The 18,768-nt window shown below is 33.3% G+C and overlaps 1 protein-coding gene across 2 annotated transcripts in view; it reads right to left on the reverse strand.

Annotated features, from left to right (window-relative positions):
• Positions 1–4,580: 4,580 nt before the first annotated feature.
• AP3B1 (adaptor related protein complex 3 subunit beta 1) overlaps positions 4,581–18,768 on the reverse strand; it is a 318,879-nt gene continuing 304,691 nt past the window's right edge. For both annotated transcript variants that reach the window (XM_074282333.1, XM_074282332.1), the window contains exons 26-27: positions 16,616–16,754; positions 4,581–5,311 (exon numbers count right to left, since the gene is read on the reverse strand). In XM_074282333.1, coding sequence (XP_074138434.1) covers positions 5,158–5,311; positions 16,616–16,754 — 293 coding nt within the window. In that variant the 3' untranslated portion in view covers positions 4,581–5,157. The remainder of the gene's footprint in view (positions 5,312–16,615; positions 16,755–18,768) is intronic.

Consider the following 18,768-nt stretch of genomic DNA (forward strand, 5'->3'; position numbering starts at 1 on the left):
CTATTTTTAAAAGTTTTAAAATATATCTACATAGTTTGGCAATACAAATTCCTACATTATATCAAAAAAATGTATGTCTCTCTCTGCGTTTTAAGTTTATCACTTCTCAGAAGATGTGACATGTTTGATTTCATTTTTTTTTCTTGTAATCTATATGAAACCATCCTTTAAAAAAGTCCCATAAACTTGTGGGTTCATCAATACGCTAAGAATTATTTTACAGTTGCTTTTCTCTGTGATCATTGGATAAATTGTTCCCTAGTTCTGCTCATTCTTATCTGTATCAGTTTCCTCTGAAACCACTTTTTAAGGCCCGATGATATTTCAGAATTTTCACATACCACAATTTATTTAGCCGTTCTTCAATAGGATGTCCTCTTAATTCCCACGAGAGCTGTTATATTTTTACATGAATAGATCTCTTCCTCTTTCTTTGATATCTTTGGGGCATAGAGTTATTAGTGGCATAGCTGGGTCTTGATAACTTCCTGTGCCTAGTTCCAAATTGTGTTTGGAATAGCTGTACTGATTCACAGCTCTGATTCACATTCACAGCTCACTAATATACGTTTTCCTGTAGCCCCTTCAATACTTGTCAGTTTTCTCTTCTGTCATTTGCCAGTATGCTACATGGCAGCTGGAACCTCAAAGTTCCTTCAATGGTATTTCTCTAATTATTAGTAATTTAAAGTTGTGTTTTTTTCATGATTGTTGACAACTTGAATTTTTTCATCTGAAAAGTGCCAAGAGGGGCTTTAAATGTCAAGGGAATATTTTATCCAAGTAGCAATAGGGAGACACTGAAGGTTCTAGTGTATGGAATTGGTGTTATAATATTAATTTTGTATTATGCCTACTTGATTCCCAATTGATTGTGAATTCCTTGGAAGGAGTTTTCTATCCCCAGTGCTTAGCATAGGGCCTGGCACATAACAGGCACTTAATAACTGTTTATTGATTCTGATCCTGACTCTTCATTCTATAATCATTAGGATCAATATTGAACAATAGACCTATGTTGAATCTTGCTTAAAATCCTATTCCAGTGCCTCATGGTGGCAGAAATGTCACTGACTTCTCAAAGACTATGCCAGTGAAGTACAAAATCTCTGGAGAGTTCTATCAAGCTAGAAAGGTAAGCAATTGGAGAATAGTCTTCATGTGTCATCAAAAGAATCTTGCTGAGCTCTAAGTGCCTCATCACCAGATTTGACAGTAGGGTGAATTTTCTTTGGTTAAAGGAGCCCTCAAAGGATGGTTAATGTTACTACCTACTGACAAAAAAAAAAAAAAAAAAAAAAAATCACCATTCCTGGGTTGTGTGCAAAGCACTATTTGGTGTACGGGACACACACAAAAAAATAAATGCACCTTGTTATATGTGTTCATGTTACAAATGAAATAAAGGGAGAGATGAACTAGGAAGAGATTTTCCAGGGATCCTTCGAAAACAGTAGAGAAAAAAGGAATGGGATTAAGGAGTGTGGATACATAAGAAAAGGAAGTGGACAGAAATGGATGTAAAAGCATTTGGAATGGCAAAAAGTAGGAAAATGTTATGGGATGTTATAGGATGAAATTCCTCAAGAAGCTTGCTGATCAGTTTCCCTGAGAAAAAGAAACTCAAGAGTTTGATTGTTCTTGGAAGTAGTAGCTTTTGGTTAGCTGGTGGGAAATAAGAAAAAGTAGCATGTAATAACCTTTCACACATATATTTTATTTGCAACTTGGTGTTTAGAAATTGAGAGAAATCTCTTTATTCTTATAAGGGCTACTTCTTAAACTTCTTCATATTCTCCATAAATTCAGTAAAAGGCCTTGTCTATAGAATATGGCAAAAATTAACCTACGATTAATTCCTTTGCCACACTTCCAATTTTCTGTTAATTCTATAAAGCTGAATGCCATGTGGCCATTCATACATGTTACTGATGAATAAACTGCTTAGTTCAAGAATATTCAGATCCATACATTCTCTATGTGATCAAAGGAGTGTTAAATTTATGTTCATGTTCCAAGATACATGTTCTAAGGATATTATCATTTCATATTTAGAAATACTCATTTCAGTGGTACAGTACAATAATTTTCTATACAGGCTTTAATTGTTGTTTTGGCCAAAAAGCCAACATGGTGACATCCTTCTTTAAACGGCGGCGGGCTGGTCTATCATGACAGAAGAGTTTCAAGCATGGGCTCACTAGCTAATACAAAGTTTCAAATGAATTATGCATGTGAATAGCCTTAAGCATTTTCAAAACCTGTGCCACCAGAACTCCAATTTAAATTGCCATGGAAGTTAAAGTAGGAGTGATGGGTTGAACCTTCATAGAGGTGACTTTTAAACTGGATGTAGACTAGAGTTATACAAAAGCAGAATAGGTCATTTTGGGAAAAACTGGGGTCCCCTTCAGTGAGGTCTTTAAGCAAAAAGTAAATGGTCATTTTAAAAATATGGCCTGGTCTGAATTCTTGTTTTGGTATGAATTGAACTAACTGGACACTAGGTCCCTACCAACTCTGAGATTATGTGTCTAATACCTTCTAAGATAACCCTCACTCCACATTCTTCATTTCTTACATGGCAAAAAGGCAAGTAAGTTATTAAATTGTTTCATGAGAGACCTCTATGATTACACAGTTGAAAATAATAGCTTATGAGAAAAAAAGAGGGGATTTATGCACATTTTTTGGGGGGGAGGGTATCTTCCAATTACCTTAATTTAATAAGTAGTTAGCTTAATGGCTTATTTTCCCTCACTTTTTTAACATCCAAATTAAAAAATTCTAGGGTTAAAAAACCCTAATCCCCAAACTTTTTTTTTTTATTAAATATTTATAAAGGGGAATAGCCAGAGGCAGTATATATAGTATTTTTAATATCATCTTTGGGTCCTCTTCAATCTTTTAAAATAATTTTTCAAATCAAAAGTGAGGAAAAGGCTTATTTTTGTACTGTTCTGTATGAAGCTGAAAATACCATCATAGTTCTTCAAAATTGATGTACATAAAATGTCCCATTAAATTAATATTAAAATACAAAAATATAGCTAGAATTAGGACTTTAACTTTGGCTAACTCAACTCTATGGAATAATTTAAAGATAATCACAGAAAATGATGAAGTCAAATGAATTCTGAGCAAAAAATTCCAAAACACTGTTCTTCCCAAAAAAAAAAAAAAAAAAAAAATCTGCTGTTCGACACTTCAAATGCTATGTGTATAAAATGATGTTTCAATCACATTAAGCTGTTGGTGTAAAAAGTGTCAAGTAGAAAAATATGTGTCATATTGTCAGTCAAATATACTTTAAATTAAAAAATAAGCAGTCATAATTATCACACTTTTCTTATTAAAATCAAAGTCTCACAAAAACTTTTGTGGTTGCTCCAAAATACAGAGAAGCTCTCTTAATATTTGAAAATAAAATTTAAAACCAACAGTCTTTAATTGGTCAAACTATGTATTACTTCCCAAATAGTGACTTAAAAATCCAAAATGACAAGAGCTTTGGAAAATAGGAAATGTCAAATGAAGTGTAATTATAGTGGTATTTGGGGGTATCATTTAGGAAAAAAATAACATAATAGAGTACTTTAGAGTAAGAGATAGTCTGTTACTCAGATAACCATAGTTCTGTTTCCTTAGATTGATTTCTTTTCTTTTAACAGGACAACTTACCATTTTTGCCTGCATTCTCTGTAGTACATCAAAATGAACATTTTAAGAATTTCCCCAGAAACTATATGTTCCAATGACCTTCAATTAAATTTTTTTCTTCCTTTTCTCTCTTCCCTCCCCCCCCCCCAATTTTCATTCAAATCTAAACTGATCTACCAAAAGGTTTTTCTTTTTTGATAGGGATAGAGAGGTCTGGAGAGTGCTGTGAAGATTGGAGACTAGAAATGAACAACTAGTACAAACTATTTAAAGACTATTTAGGTGAATCACTAAAGTAAATAAATCAACTGCAATGTAACTAATTTACAACTGAAGCATTTGTTGAGAAAGGGTTTAGAAAGACTTTCAGATTGGAGAACAATTTTAATTTAAAAACTTCAAGTTGCTAAACAGCAGATTTTGCAAATACAAATCAGTCTAATGAAAAAAATTTCATAATGGTCTTAAATTTTTCTATCGTTTGATATGCTTTTATATATGTTAATTTGGATATTGTTTCTGAAATCCATGTTCATACAAATATTTTTTCTGTAAGCTTCATAATAAAAAAAGTTCAGTTCTCCAAAGCTGGACCTCCTGGACCATCAAAGATGAGTACAACAATCTGAAGTCCAATTTGAAGAATTTATTCAGCAGCAAAGAGAGACCTTACAATCAAATTTCAAGAATTGTTGTTTTGTGGGTTGACTGTTTTGGAATGATGGCTTTTATTCAGCAACACAAAAAATTCTTGAAAAACATTTATCAATTATTTTCTTTTTGACATTGGCCAAAGATTGGAAGAGCTTTTCTTTTAGCAACAAAATCCTGGTGGCTCCTTTGCTTATCAAATCGTTTTAGAATTAATGGACTTCAAAAACAAGTGGTGATTGGTTACCAAAGAAAAAGCAAAAACACTATTTATATGCTATTTTTTTTATTCTTAATCTTTCAGAAAATCTGATGACAACAGTCATCAGCAAATGATTACAACACATGGAGATTCAGTGAACAACAGTATTTTGTAAATATTCCATTGTTCTCTTACTTAATTCCGGATATCTTCACTATCTTATGCTTATATGTGAGATCAGCTAGATTCTCTTTCTCTTAAAAATTTTGTTTATTGGTGAAGGCAAATTGATTTCCAGTGAACTTTAATTATTCAATACTTATTTCATCAGAACTAGAAAAAGTCAAGGAAAAAGGGTAGAAGTGTCAGGGGAGATTATATAGCACATGGATTCAAGAGTTTAGATAACTGACAGTAAAATATATGTTCTTTGGTTAGCAAACCGAAAAAAAAAAAGGGGGGGGGCAAGTACTGCATACATGATAGATACACACTAGCATTCTAAAGCAGGAGACAAGAATGTCAAGAGTGTATTCTTCCCCCACTGCCAGATGGAAGGGCTATTATTATAAATGAAAGGCAGCAGTAGTGGATGCCAGGCACTTTTGTTGTGTGCCAGATTCTGAGGTCCAGATGTAAGCAGGTTACCCCTGGGACAGGACAGGCTTCAGCTCCCGCAGTAGAATAGAACCAATCACCGTCTTCTCAGTGTTTATGATGAGCTGTGCTGTAGAGCCTTCCTTCAGCTCCACTGTGACTAGCATCAGTGACCCACTGTGCACAGTTTTAGCTGCAAATCTGGAGGAAAAAAAGTGAAGAGATCTTCATGATGAGGGGGAAGAAAGGAGACAGTATATTGTTCCTAAAGTCAAATGAGTTTAACAGAACTTTCCCCTCCCAAATGAAATAATCTGGAAGAAGATCCCTACTGCTAAGAAGCCCAAACCCAAGCATTCTTCAGAAAATTAATAAACTGTATAACATCCTGACCTTAAAGCTCCCAATTTAGAGTTTGTCAAGTGCACATGAAACAAAGACTCTTTTAGTTAGAGGTTTAAATGTGAATCTGCATGTCAATAGCCTTTCATTTATAGAGTAAGCTACTATGGGGGGAATTTTAAAGTAAATTAATTCACTTGATATTTAATACATTGCCCTCAATATAGTCAAAGTAAACACCAATTTATTTTCCTCCTCAATGTTATTTTCTGTCCATAAAGGCATCTTTCCAAGAATCTGAATTTTAAAACTGAGTATTTGAAATAAAAACTGTAATGAAAGCAGTTGGTGGGTATGTAAGGGAGTTTTGAAAAAACCTTTTTTGTCTACATATAGGAAAAATATTTCCTTTGAAAATGTTCATATTTGCATTAATGAATCCAGTCAAGTGAAAGATTCAAATTCAATCTTTAGTGATGATGCCTTGAAATGAAATTGAGTGAAAACAACCAATGAAGTACTTCCCTTTGTTGTAATTTCAGAACATTAGATTCCCCCCTTTTTCCTTTTGAATATGAGAGGAAATTTAAGGACTAATGCTCTATTAGTACATTCCAAGACACGAAAAACCTACTAATTACATGGAATTAAAAGCAAAAATAGCCTTTTAAACCCTGCAATTGACTGAAAAGCCATTTTGAACACAATGAACTTCTGTCAATCCTGCTAATTCATTCTGCATGCACAGCCAAGCCCCAGAGACAGGAAGGAAGGAGATGGCAACTAGGCCTCCATATTCCACAAGGAACAAACCCCACGTTTTTTGGGGTACCCACGACAAACCAGAGCACAACAAAGTTGTTGCACATGAGCTTTTGAAAACACTAACAAGTGTAGAGCAGGTCTGTGACCCGCTGTGACCCCACTTTTCAGGGCCAATCCCTTTTCCCCTTTCTGAATGACACGTGTCTGAATCAGAGCCATCTGCCTCAATTTGCGCAACATCTTCAGTCACAATAGGACCCAGTTAGCCCTGACAAGAGCTCACAATACATAAAAATAAAACTGCTGGGCTGATAGCACATTGTGGGCTATTCAGGAGCAAACCAACTGGTCAGTGTCTCATGTCTGACAATTAGCATGGGCCTTGCACAGTGCCTGCTGGGGTCCTCAGGGATCTGTTTAATTACCATCAACATAAAAGAGGGAGTTTATCAGGAGACACTCAAAAAAACTTCACTCCAGACTTAATTAAAATATTAGCCACTTAAGCAGGAAGCAGATTCTCTTTAAATGAGAAGTAATTTCTTTTTTGATTTTTTTTAAAAAAAAAAATCACATCAAAATCTTATAACACATTATTTTCATATTTTTTGGAGAAAGCTAACCCGCCATTTTTGGCCCTAAATATAATCAAGAACAGTCTCCCAACAATAACTAGAATAATGCCTCAAAAGGAAAACAAATATGCTAATTTTGCTCAAGTGAAAATATTATCAACACTTTTAAACATACTGGGCATTTGTAAAGGACATCAAAAATAACAAAGTTTTTTCTGCTCTTCAACTTATTGGCTGAATGTCAGAAAAGTGTGAGTGTGTGTATCAAATACATCATATATATGTATATATTTATGAAGTTCTAATACACACCAACTTGCTTGCTGTTAGACTCAGTCTCAAGAGACTCGGCAATATGTGCTTAATTTCCATTTTGAGGATCCACACCTCTTAAATAACCTTTCTTACATGAACCTTATCATGGGCCAATGGGATTTTTTTGGTCCAAAATTCTGAGGTATTTCTGCCTCCTAGGAAAATCACATTTATGTCAAATCAGTTTACTAGAGGCTAGCTAATCACTTGAGCATCCTGTTTATTACAATTACTTTTGTCTATAATCTTGGCCATTCCATCCATAATGTAAAGCCCCTTATTTCTCCAGTTGATTCTGACAGGTTTATAATTGTGTAAACAATAGTCTTATTAGTCCCTTTATTTACTTAACACTTGTGTCATGGGACCACAGAGGAACAGATTATGTCTGAATAGGAACACAAAAGCCCGTAGTTTTCAGTTTTAGTGCTGCATAGCCCCAAGGCACGTTTTTACTTCTTTTCTATTAAAAACTTAAAGTGGTAGAGAGCCAATGTTATGATAATGCAAAATTCATCAGAGACATGTGTCAATTTTGGTGTCAGTATGTTTATGCAGATTAAAATTAGTTTCTTGTACATGTTCTTTAAATTCTATTACCACCAAATTCTCAAAATGCTCTAACAAATAAGGACACGAAAGAGATGAGGTATATATTTGCTCTGCAATGGAATCATGCTAAACAAATCATTCCGGCAAGAGAGCTGTTAGCTAGTATAAAAGCAACTGTGTTTTTAACAAGGTCTCTGTATTCTGGTGGGCACCAGTGTTGGGAGCAGTGCTTTAAAGGAGACCAGAAGATCAGATGTTCTGACATTCTCATTTCACAGTTCAAAAAAGATGTATTTAATTGGAACACAGTGTGATCACAGTGTGGTTTGTTTTGGATTGTAAAAAATAAATGTATATGCCACACCCCTCCCCAGCTTAATATGTCAGGGAACCATAAGCCTGACTACAATTCCAACCTAGTGTCACAAGGTGATCACATTAGAAGTACTTCTAAATAAGTTCATGTAAGACAAAGTTACTAATTTTTAAATGCAAGATTAACGATCAGGAAGTCCACTGGCATCAATTATGCAGCTAAAGAAAGTGTCAGCCAAGATCATTAGAACATTTAGGTTGAATCTGGCTTAAAATGTACCCTACACTGGTGACATTTTTCTTCCCCGGTAGATGTTTGATTCCATGTTGGATCAATATTATTTTGCTTCTCATGCATACTGAACGTGTACTTCGACTTTAACCACATAAACTAATTTTCTTTTTTGGTAACTCTTACAATCTTCAAAAACCTTTATGCAGAACTTTTTTTTTTTTTAAAGATACCGTCGTTTCCAGCTCAATATGGCTCTTTTCCTGTTCTGAACTTTTCCTTTCCTTTATATAAAGAAAAGCACATGCTTTTTCAAAAGAGATCTTGGTAGATGTGTAATGCTAAGCTTTTGTAACGGAGTTCTTGTGATACAGAGAGGGTCTACTAGGAGACCAACCAACCTCGAAAAACAGTAACAGAGTAAATGAGAACAAATAAGTGGGCTGACAGTTAAAAATGTATTGTCTATTTAAGATGGGTTCTATCTTATTAAGCGGTATTTTTCATAATTTTTCAATTCATTCCCTACCAAGTACTAGTTGCTTAATATTACTCAATAAAACCCAGAATTTTAGCTCTAGGAAACTTTACAGATCATTCCAACTATTTTTAAAAAATTATATAGATGAAAAAACTGAGGACCCAGAAGTGATATATGACTTGTCCAGGATCATGCAGGTTTATCAATAGCAAGAATAAGCTTATATTTCACCTTGCAAATGGATGTCCACAGATATAAGATCCTGAGATCTTGGCATTTAATATTTTGAAGCATATAAAACATATAAAAATAGGATTTTAAAAACAAAAGAAAATCAGATAGATATTAGACACCAAATAATATGTTCTAATTTCCTGTAAAGTTCTTCTATCTGAACTAATGATAATTAGAGTGACCAAAACCAGTCAAATAACAACAAATAAGATAACAATAGTATCAAAAACATATTCTTTCATGCACTTAAAATATATTTTCTCTGGTTTTGTGAAAAGCTGTGTGGGGAATTCAAGTCCCCTTAGCTTGAGTGAATAAAATAATCTTGTATCTAAATGTAAAGCTATTTAGATACTTATATTAAAATAATCTTTAAAATGATATTTGTCTCAAAAGCTGCATGAATTTTCCAAGGTATTCTAAAACAGAATTAAAATAAAAGCAAAACAAAACCCCAAAACACAGAACAAGATTTGCTAGAGTTAATGCAAACAGCTCTAAGACATGCTTTTTTCTCCTCTTGGGTAGCCTTCCTGGTCTCTGATTTTTCTATTCTGAGTTCAATTTTCTCCTGTTTTCTGTTCTACTGGTTACCAGAAGCTGTGACAATGGCCCACTCAGGCTAAAACTTTTTTTTTTCCTACCCTGTACATGAAGCCTTCAATTACTGCCTGCTGAAGCAGACAGAATCCTATTAGTAAGAAAGACGATCACAAGATGCAATGCCCTGCCCTCGCTGTACAAAAATAATTAGTCCAAAGTTGACAAATGTGTAATGAAGTTGCACAATGCTTGTATGTAAGAAATCCTGGCTTGAATTAGTCTCCTACTTCCAAATACCAAAGTAAATTGCTATGGGACACTATTTTCCAAAAAAGTGAATGAAATAAACACCTAAAAATTGTTACTATCTTATTAATCTAACTTAGCATATTGGAGCAACAATACAGAAAGTATTCTGAACAGTGAGGAAAACATATAGATTACATATTTTTGAAAATTGGATATAAAATTAAAATACATTTTAAGAGATAACCCTAGGGTGCTTAATTAATACTGAGAGAAAAGTTTACATTTAATTCAAATGTTAACATCTCCCTTTTGTAATTTCCAAGATGTAATACTATCACTTAGATAAAAATAATCTATCCCCATCACTATTTAGTGCTAGCTACTCTCTACTCTGGTTTTTAAAGAGACTAAACCAACTAGTTTTTATTCAGTGACATATTCTCTTTCTTCCACAGAGTAAACTCAATTTATTTCCCAAACTCTGAGGGTGGGAAGAAGAAAAAAGCTACGCCCCTTCCCTTCCGAGGGTTGGGGGGAGAAGGAGGGAGGAAACAGTCCACCCAGACTGGTGGGAGGGAGAAAAAGAGACGCAAAAACAAAAGAATTAAAACCACTAGTACCTTAAACCACAATTCTTAAACCTCTATCTCTTGCTTAGATTCTTTTTTTGTTGGAGTAGTAAAGAAAATAGCGGAAAAAAGCGAGGAAGGAGACACTTTTTTGCTATTTCTGACAGAAAGCTGTCCTATTCACAAATTTTGGCCATCACAGCACAGCGTGCCTCACAGAAGGTACAATAAGCATTCTTTAACTTTAAAGTCATCATTTTGATCTGGTTGGCTTTACAGATATTCAATATGCCTTCTGGTCAACAGTCAGCTGTGAAATCCCGGCTTGATTTTTCAAATAATACCTAGATATCCTAGTTCAAAGCAGTCAGACACAAAAGCAGTGCTGCCCTCTAGTGGACAACAACCACCTTGTGAAGAATCATGGATTTTGATTAACTTCAAGTCTAAACAGGTTCTAAAAACCTTTAATTTTATTTCAGACTCAAAGTCAATCAGATTCTGGGGGACCCCCCACCCACCACATCCTATACAACTGCAAAAACGAAGGTGGATTCCTGGAAGACAAAATAAGACACAAGAAATAAACTATACAGTACTGGACTAATGGGGGCTGGGTTAGCAGAACAATCCACTTTTAAGATAGAAAATAATTATGTATTATGTATAGGAAATTTACTCAATAAGGATCATCACATAGGGCGATTAATGGTTATATGAGTCGAAGGGTTAGAGAAGAACCAAGCTCATTTTGAACACTACCTGAGTAAAGGTCACTGTCACTGCTGCTATTCTAAGTCTGAAAGGACAAAAGCAAATGCCTTTTGAACGTTTTAAGTTAAACGTTGGGCTGCACGTCGCCATGGATATACTATTCCATTTACAGCTTGGCTTTCCCTTAATAGCTAATAACAAACCTATTAGGTAAAAAAATTTTAAAATAACAATAATAATAATCTAATAGGTAATACAAATCTATTCCACCTACATATCTATTCTATAGAAGATATATCTATCTATATCTTCCCCACTAACATATCTAACATATATCTATCTATCGATAGATCTATAATATCTAAGATATTCTTATATTCTTAATTCTACAATTAAGAATATTGTTTCTATTTCACAAACACAACACGTAACTGTACAATTCATAAGAAAGAGGTAGAACAAAACCAAGTCAAGAGTTTAAAAGCAATAATGAAAGTTTTTCTGTAGTGTTAGCTCAATAAACTGAGAAGCAACATGAAATCAGGGCAAGAAAAACCTTTCAATCAAGAAGCATATTTTTTTAACAGGGCTAATTTATCAACTATGAAAGGACTAACATTGGGCAGTAACACAAATAATCAGCTATTATTATCAACAAAACTTGTACCATTTAATTGTTATTATCTCAGTAATTTGATTTAGCATATCAGAGCAATAATCCGGGAAATATTTTGAACAGAGAGAAAAATGTATAAACTATATATTTTTAAAAGTTGTAATGTAAAAGTATATTTTAAGAGATAATCCTTGGCATTCTCTCTGGCTGAATGAGAACTATGATTAGTTTAGACTAATGATGTCAAGGGGCCACTAAACTATACATTAGAATGCCTATGAGGGTTTACTGACTTAGAAAACAACACATTAACATTACCTAGGTTTTACTTTGTTAAGTTTTTCCCAATCACATTTCAATCTGGTTCGGCCTAACTTGAGAGTGTTGTGGATCACATGTCTCGGCAGCATGTTTGACACTGCTGGTTTAGAGTACTCAAAGTCTAAAGTTTTTTGTTTCTTATGGCCGCAGATTATTTTAAATCAAATTCTATGTAAAGATAAAGCTATAATGTACTATTGTAATTGACCATAATGTACTATCTTGTTTGAGCACTTAGCTATTATGGAGACAAGAGTGAAAAAACTAAACCAGCTTTATCTATTACATTCCCTAATCTTCCATCTACAAAAAGAAATATGTTTATAAGGGAGAAAATTGGATGTGTAGTAGTGATCTCTTGTTTTTACTATTAGATCTGATTATGTAGTCTGTACTTTGTCCTGCCGTTTTTGGTCATTTCAATACTCATTAACACTTTTACCACAGAATCAGCTAACTAAACAAAAGATAAAACTTTAACCAGTTCATTTTGCTACTAATTAGAAACTCAGGTAAAAGGCAAGATAGAAAGGAAGTTGAAATAAGCAATACAGAGATTTTTAATTTTCTGAAAACTCAGCTGCTTCCTTTTCTCAGCCCTGGTAGGCTCATCAATGGTGAGCTCTGAAGATGGAAACCTTGCAGCAATTAATTCATTTGACTATCTTTTCTTAAAATGAATTTAATCTTTAAAAAAGATCTATACATATATATTGCCACAAAGAGTCACTTCATAAAAGACACTCCCTACCATCACCAAATTTTGGTAATTCCCCCTCCCTTGCCTTTCATCCCAAAACAATAAAAGTTAAAATTTCATTTCCTATTAACTTCTAAAAGATTTAACTAGAACCTGACATATCAATTTATTCTGGATTCTGCATACTCTTTATTTACTTCTGTCAATTTGTCTGTTGGTATTGCCTCTTAGATTGTAAGATTATAAAGGATTGAGGATGTCTGTATATACTTTTTATATGGTACTACCACAGTTGAGGAGGCTTTCAATATTCATGTTCTCTCTCTTTTCCCTTTAATAACTGAGTTGTCTATATTATGGCAAAAACATACTGCTTTTTACTAATAATAGTCTTTACTGTGTTTTAATAGTATAATTTTTCACAGACCAAATCTAAGCCACAGATTTTCAAGGCATAATATTCTGATTGACTCTCATGCTACCACTCATTTTTAAAAGCAAAACTATATGTAATGATAGAAGAATTTGATTTTATAACCAAAATAATTTTATCAATCAATATGTTCCTTAAATGAGTGACTATATAAGACCTATTATTGCTTTTAAAAATAAAGTGCAGAAACCATAATACATTTAACAGCCTTTTTTTTCCTCCTATCAGCAAGACTATGTTGTATAGGCGCTATAGAAATTTCATTTTATTTATGTTTAGTCTTGAATAAACTTTTAAAACTTCAACTTCAGACATATCTTGACATTTTTCTACTTGATAGGAAAAGATCATTTTCTTACTCTTTTAAACAAAAGTTTATTTGAATTTGAAAAGCATCAGACTAACATGTTATTTGATTTGTATTCAATACTATTCTCAAACCATTCATTTCAATGTTCTGTAATCCAATGGCAACAGGAATTTTATCCTAAAATGACAATCTATATAGATGAATGTGTCTATATTTGTGTGTATATGTGTGTGTACTTTTGATTGAATCAGTAAGTTCAGTGGCAGATGAAGAAATACCTTCTATCCATGTAGGTCAGCATTTTTTTGGCCACATAAGAATCTTAGGAAAACTGACTGAGACCCAAGTGATTATGTGACTTATCCAGGGTCACACAGCCAATATATGTCTGGGGGCAGGTCTTCCTGACTCCAAAGCAGATTCTCCATCCATCATATTATACTGCCTCTCACACTCAGATGTTATTATTTTTAATAAAACATTAAGTAAGAAATAAAAACATATTGTAACCTTCAGGGAATTTCCCCCAAAACAAATAATGTTTTAATGTTGAATTCTTGACATATAAAATCTTTAAATGTTTAAAAATGCCAAAGTGCCAGATTCTAATACTGCCTCAAACACTTTCTAGCTGAGCAACTGAGAATAAATCACTTAACTTTCATCATCTTCAGTTTTGTTATCTGCAGAATGGAGATAATAAAAGAATCTTCCTAATAGAGCTATTGTGGGGATCAAATAAGATAATGTTTGAACAAGTTTTTGTAAACATTAGAAGTGCTTTTTATTGGAAGGGAAGGAACTTGTGATTTCACTGGTAATGGGAATTCCTGGTTAAGGGAAATCTTTCTATCATTGCAGGTCAGCACCTCCTCCCTAACTTATAGTTTTCAATTTATAATTTTAAGAGAACTAGCCTGGTGTGGCAGATAGTGCATTGGACTTAAAAGTCAGGGAGACACATATTTGGCCATGTGATTCTAGGCAATTCCTCTGGCAAGTAAAAGCTATAGATTAAAAAAAAAAAAAGTAATATTTATTAATAGGTCATTCTGAAAGCATGTTGTAAAAGAACTCAGAAGAATTTGTATTTTATATATAAACATTATATATATGATATATATATAATATAATAATATATATAAACATTATATATATAAACACAGTCCAATATGGAAATTAATAAAAAGTATTGCATTTTTGAAATCAATACAATATAATAAAGGGACAAACTGATAGTTTCCATTAGCTATTAATATAAATTAGTCATTGTAACTTGAAGAATAACATTTATGTCATTTTATTTTAAATTTATAATGCTTTTCATATAGAAAAGGAATATAAATCATATAAGGAAAAACAATCCCCCCCCAATATCTTTATGGGATCAATGCATGAAGAACTCTGTATTCACATAATCTATTCTTCCTCATTAAGAAATTCCCTCAATCTCAGTAATACTATAGATACACTTTGTAAGTTAAAAGTAAAATGCAAAAATTAGTAAGCCAACTTAAGATTCACACAGTTAGTTGATATGATAGTTGATTCACACAGTTGTTCACAGTTATCGATTATCCATATCTATTGAAGTTTATTTCTCAACAGCATGGACAGACACATTTTGGCATTCATGACAGGGCAGAAACAAGAAACAATTTGCCCTATTACTGTTCTTAGTGTAGGAGCATAAAAATTGTTTGTCTGCATGTTTCTGATCATATTCTAAAAATGAATAGAAATAACTCCTAGATAATTGTTGTCTTGTATTAACTGTACATTAGTGCTACATATATATGTAAAAATAGACATATCTATTAGTATGGATAATTAAGTCAACTGTTATCATGACTTTAAACATTTGAACTTTACAGAGGTTCATGCCATCAGTCATGTCAAATAACAGCTAAACTGGCAGATCACACAGCTGGATTTCAGATGGTTCCCTAATAGGACCCTAGACTTGATTCTTGGCATCTCTGACACTGACCAGCTATGTCACCATGGACAAGTGTATTAACTTCTGCTAGTTCTAGTTCCTTATGTATAATAGACAAACAGCAATACTTCTACTTATTTAAAGTTTTAACCAGCAGGGATTAAACAGTATATGGAATTTCATTTTTACCTAAGTTAAAAAAAAAAAAGTTTTTGGTAATGTTTGTTCTGGCATTCTAACAATTTATATTATTTGTTATTTATAGAGCCACACAAATCAAACATAACTATATGCTCTATAAAATGCTGGAGTAATAATAGGGAACACAAAAACAGGGGGAAAAGAACTTATGGCATTTATTTAATTTTCTTTCTATATTTGGAATACTGGATCTCTCTGTAAATGAAGAAAATACTTATTTCTGAGAGGAATCAATTATCTATTATTTTAAAGGCTCATCTAGTTCTCATTACTGAACCACAGGATTGCATATCTAAAATGGTACTGATAAGATTCCTTTTTGAATTTAGGCCCTTTTTAACTTCACTAAATATTTTCATTTCTATTCTTTCACTTTACAGTCCTGGAAAGGTAATCTCAATTGATAAAAGAGGAAACTGAGACCTGGAAGTGTAGAAAGAATTGGTCATGATCCCCAGCCAAATGATTTTATGACTGGGAGGTGAGTTTCTGGTTTTGGTTTCAAAGATCATTGGATTTAGAACTGAAAAAACCTTAAAGAACATATATTCCAACCTTCTTATTTTATAGCTAAGGGAACTGAGTGTCAAAGCCAAATGACTGGCTTAAAGTCAAGTCCTCTGAGTCTAAAGTCAGAGCTCTTTTCACTAAACCACACTGCCTTTTCTCTGTAAAATGGCACTGGGGGTTGGGGAGAATAGTGTTGGACTAACTCCTATTCTGCTTTAAAATTTTGTCTATAGTGAGAGAACAAGAAACCAAACTTGGAACTCTTAACTGTCCCCAGAATAAGGCAGGAGTTCAGAAGTTATCTAGACTAAACAGAACCTAATGTGAACTTCTCCCACAATATCCTGGGACCAGGAGTCATGTAGTCTTTGCAAAGACTCCTAGGAAGGGGTAGCCCACTCCCTTGAGAACAGCTCCACAGATTGTGTTTTTGTGATGTCATAGGCTGGATCCAATCATAGACGCCATAAAAAAGACAGATAAATATACCAGGGGAATATCATTTTCAAAAGACAAATAGGAATCAAAGATTTTATATTTATATACATCCATATATTTTTATCACATCATTTGTTAGTGAAAAAATTACCTATGTATGTTATCTTGTCCAGAAGGGACTATGCCTAGGTTGGCTACATTTACAATCTTCTGAAGTATCACAGGGGGAGTAGAATTCTGTGGTGAAGCAATGATTATAGCTGATGTTTCATTCATTCCTGTCAGCATTCCTGTAATATTAAAAGGAAAATCCGTTATAAGCTCATATCTTTATGCAAACCACATCTGAAAAAAAACCAATGCTTCTCAGCCTGTGTTTTTAAAGAGTTACTTTTATTATTAACAAAGTAATCCCTCAGAATGTATGCTATAAGTTAAATTCATAATAATTAAAAAATGAACTGCTACTATTTCTAAATAATTACATATTCCCATCACAGGAAAAATGTGTGGAAATATTATTTCCTGATGTAGTCAAAGCAATTTTCCTCCCTTAATGGATTTGCTCAAGTACTAAAGGATAAAATAGCAGAAATACAAAGATGAAATCTCAATTTCAGTTCCTTTAAAAATATAATCAATTAATCTGAGACTGCATAAACAAGCTTTTTCCCTTTCAGCTTATAAATATTCATTTAAACATATTTTATTGAGACATGTTAGTTGAGGGCAAATCATAGTGGATTCTGGAATTATGAGCAGCCATTATCTGAGGACTATTTGTCCTCATGAACTCAAAACGATCAAAGTTACCTTATCAATGATTCACTCAGTTACCACTTGGCTTTTGAAAAAGTACATGCGTACAAGTTACATGTGATGACAGCTTTTGACTAACTCATGGCACTATAATTAAAGAATTACAACTTCAGCTATTCTGGTGCAAAAACCATAGAAAATAAACCGTAGAAAATAAAAGAGTATCTCAGCTTCTAAAAAAACATGCAATAATACTATTTTATATTTTAGAAAGACAACTAAGTGAATTAAAATCTTTAACAAAAGGAGATGGGGTTAACACAAGACATGCCACCAATTTTGGAAAAAAAATTTATCTTAAAATTGTTATGTGAACAAACAGCATAAAGCAAAATAATTGCTAAATTATTGCAACTTAGTACCTAGGTTAAAAATAAAAACCAAGTATCACAGCTTAATACCTATGACTCACATGTAACACTGAATACAAGTTGAAACTTTGGGAAAGTTTTAAATGTATATGACAATTTACAATGTTCACAGAAATAAACAATTTGAATCAAAACATTTTCCTTAAAAGCTCTCTATTTTCATAGCTGAGTGTTTTATTTGTGTTAAACCTGAACCAAAATGAAGAGGAAACAAACTCTTGAAATTAGCAATAGAAAGATACTAAAGGTCACTATCATAATCTGATTCATGCAGCAAAACATCAAATATGATTACCCAGCTTTGAGCAAAGAGAAGCTTTAACCATTATCAAAACTCTGAGAACAGTTATATTCTGTCTTCGACTGTTTAACTTTAATATTAGGCAAAAGCTTTAAAACCTACACAAGCAGTCAGATGTTGCTTTTAAGGCAAGCACAGTGGCTGCCATAACACTGCTGAGAGATGTGTGTACTCATTTAGGATTTAAACCTTCTCCATTAAGCTCTATTGAAGAGCGACTGCTGAATAAATGAATGCAACTATGTTTATGTTAAAAGCCTGTTTCCCGCAGCATGTAATTAAAGGAAATGTTGTACAAAGCCAGTACTTTTGTCAAGCTCCTGTAAATGGAAAGATGGATAGCACTCAGAGAGGTGAATGCATTGCTTCATATTTAACCTTAACACTCTTGTCATTAATGGTTTGTCTAACTTGTTCTATAAAAGACAAGGTACTGCTCCATTGAAGTAAAATTAAAAAAATCAACTAAACCATGCTTTTCAGAACAGAAGATTCATTATCGTCAGCTAATGTATTGGCATAAAGCAAAGTAACATCCTATCAAGTAAGGCACACATTCAATCTGCCTTCCTACCCCCTCCCCTTTATTTTTAACTCATGCTGTTTTATTGTTATAGGCAATTTGTACCACTCAGCATGACAGTGTAAACTGAATCAAGATTAATTTACATGCAAAAGAACACTTAGGAGAGCAGCATGGTAAGCAAATGTATTGTCTCGATTGCTGAGGTGGAAAAGAACCTGGAAAGAAAAAAAGGTGTTCTAATTAAGGGGCATCAAATATGATTGCTTGGGGTAGTTAAGGGCCAGAAA

Source organism: Sminthopsis crassicaudata, chromosome 1, assembly GCF_048593235.1.
Source record: "Sminthopsis crassicaudata isolate SCR6 chromosome 1, ASM4859323v1, whole genome shotgun sequence".
NCBI lineage: Eukaryota > Metazoa > Chordata > Mammalia > Dasyuromorphia > Dasyuridae > Sminthopsis > Sminthopsis crassicaudata.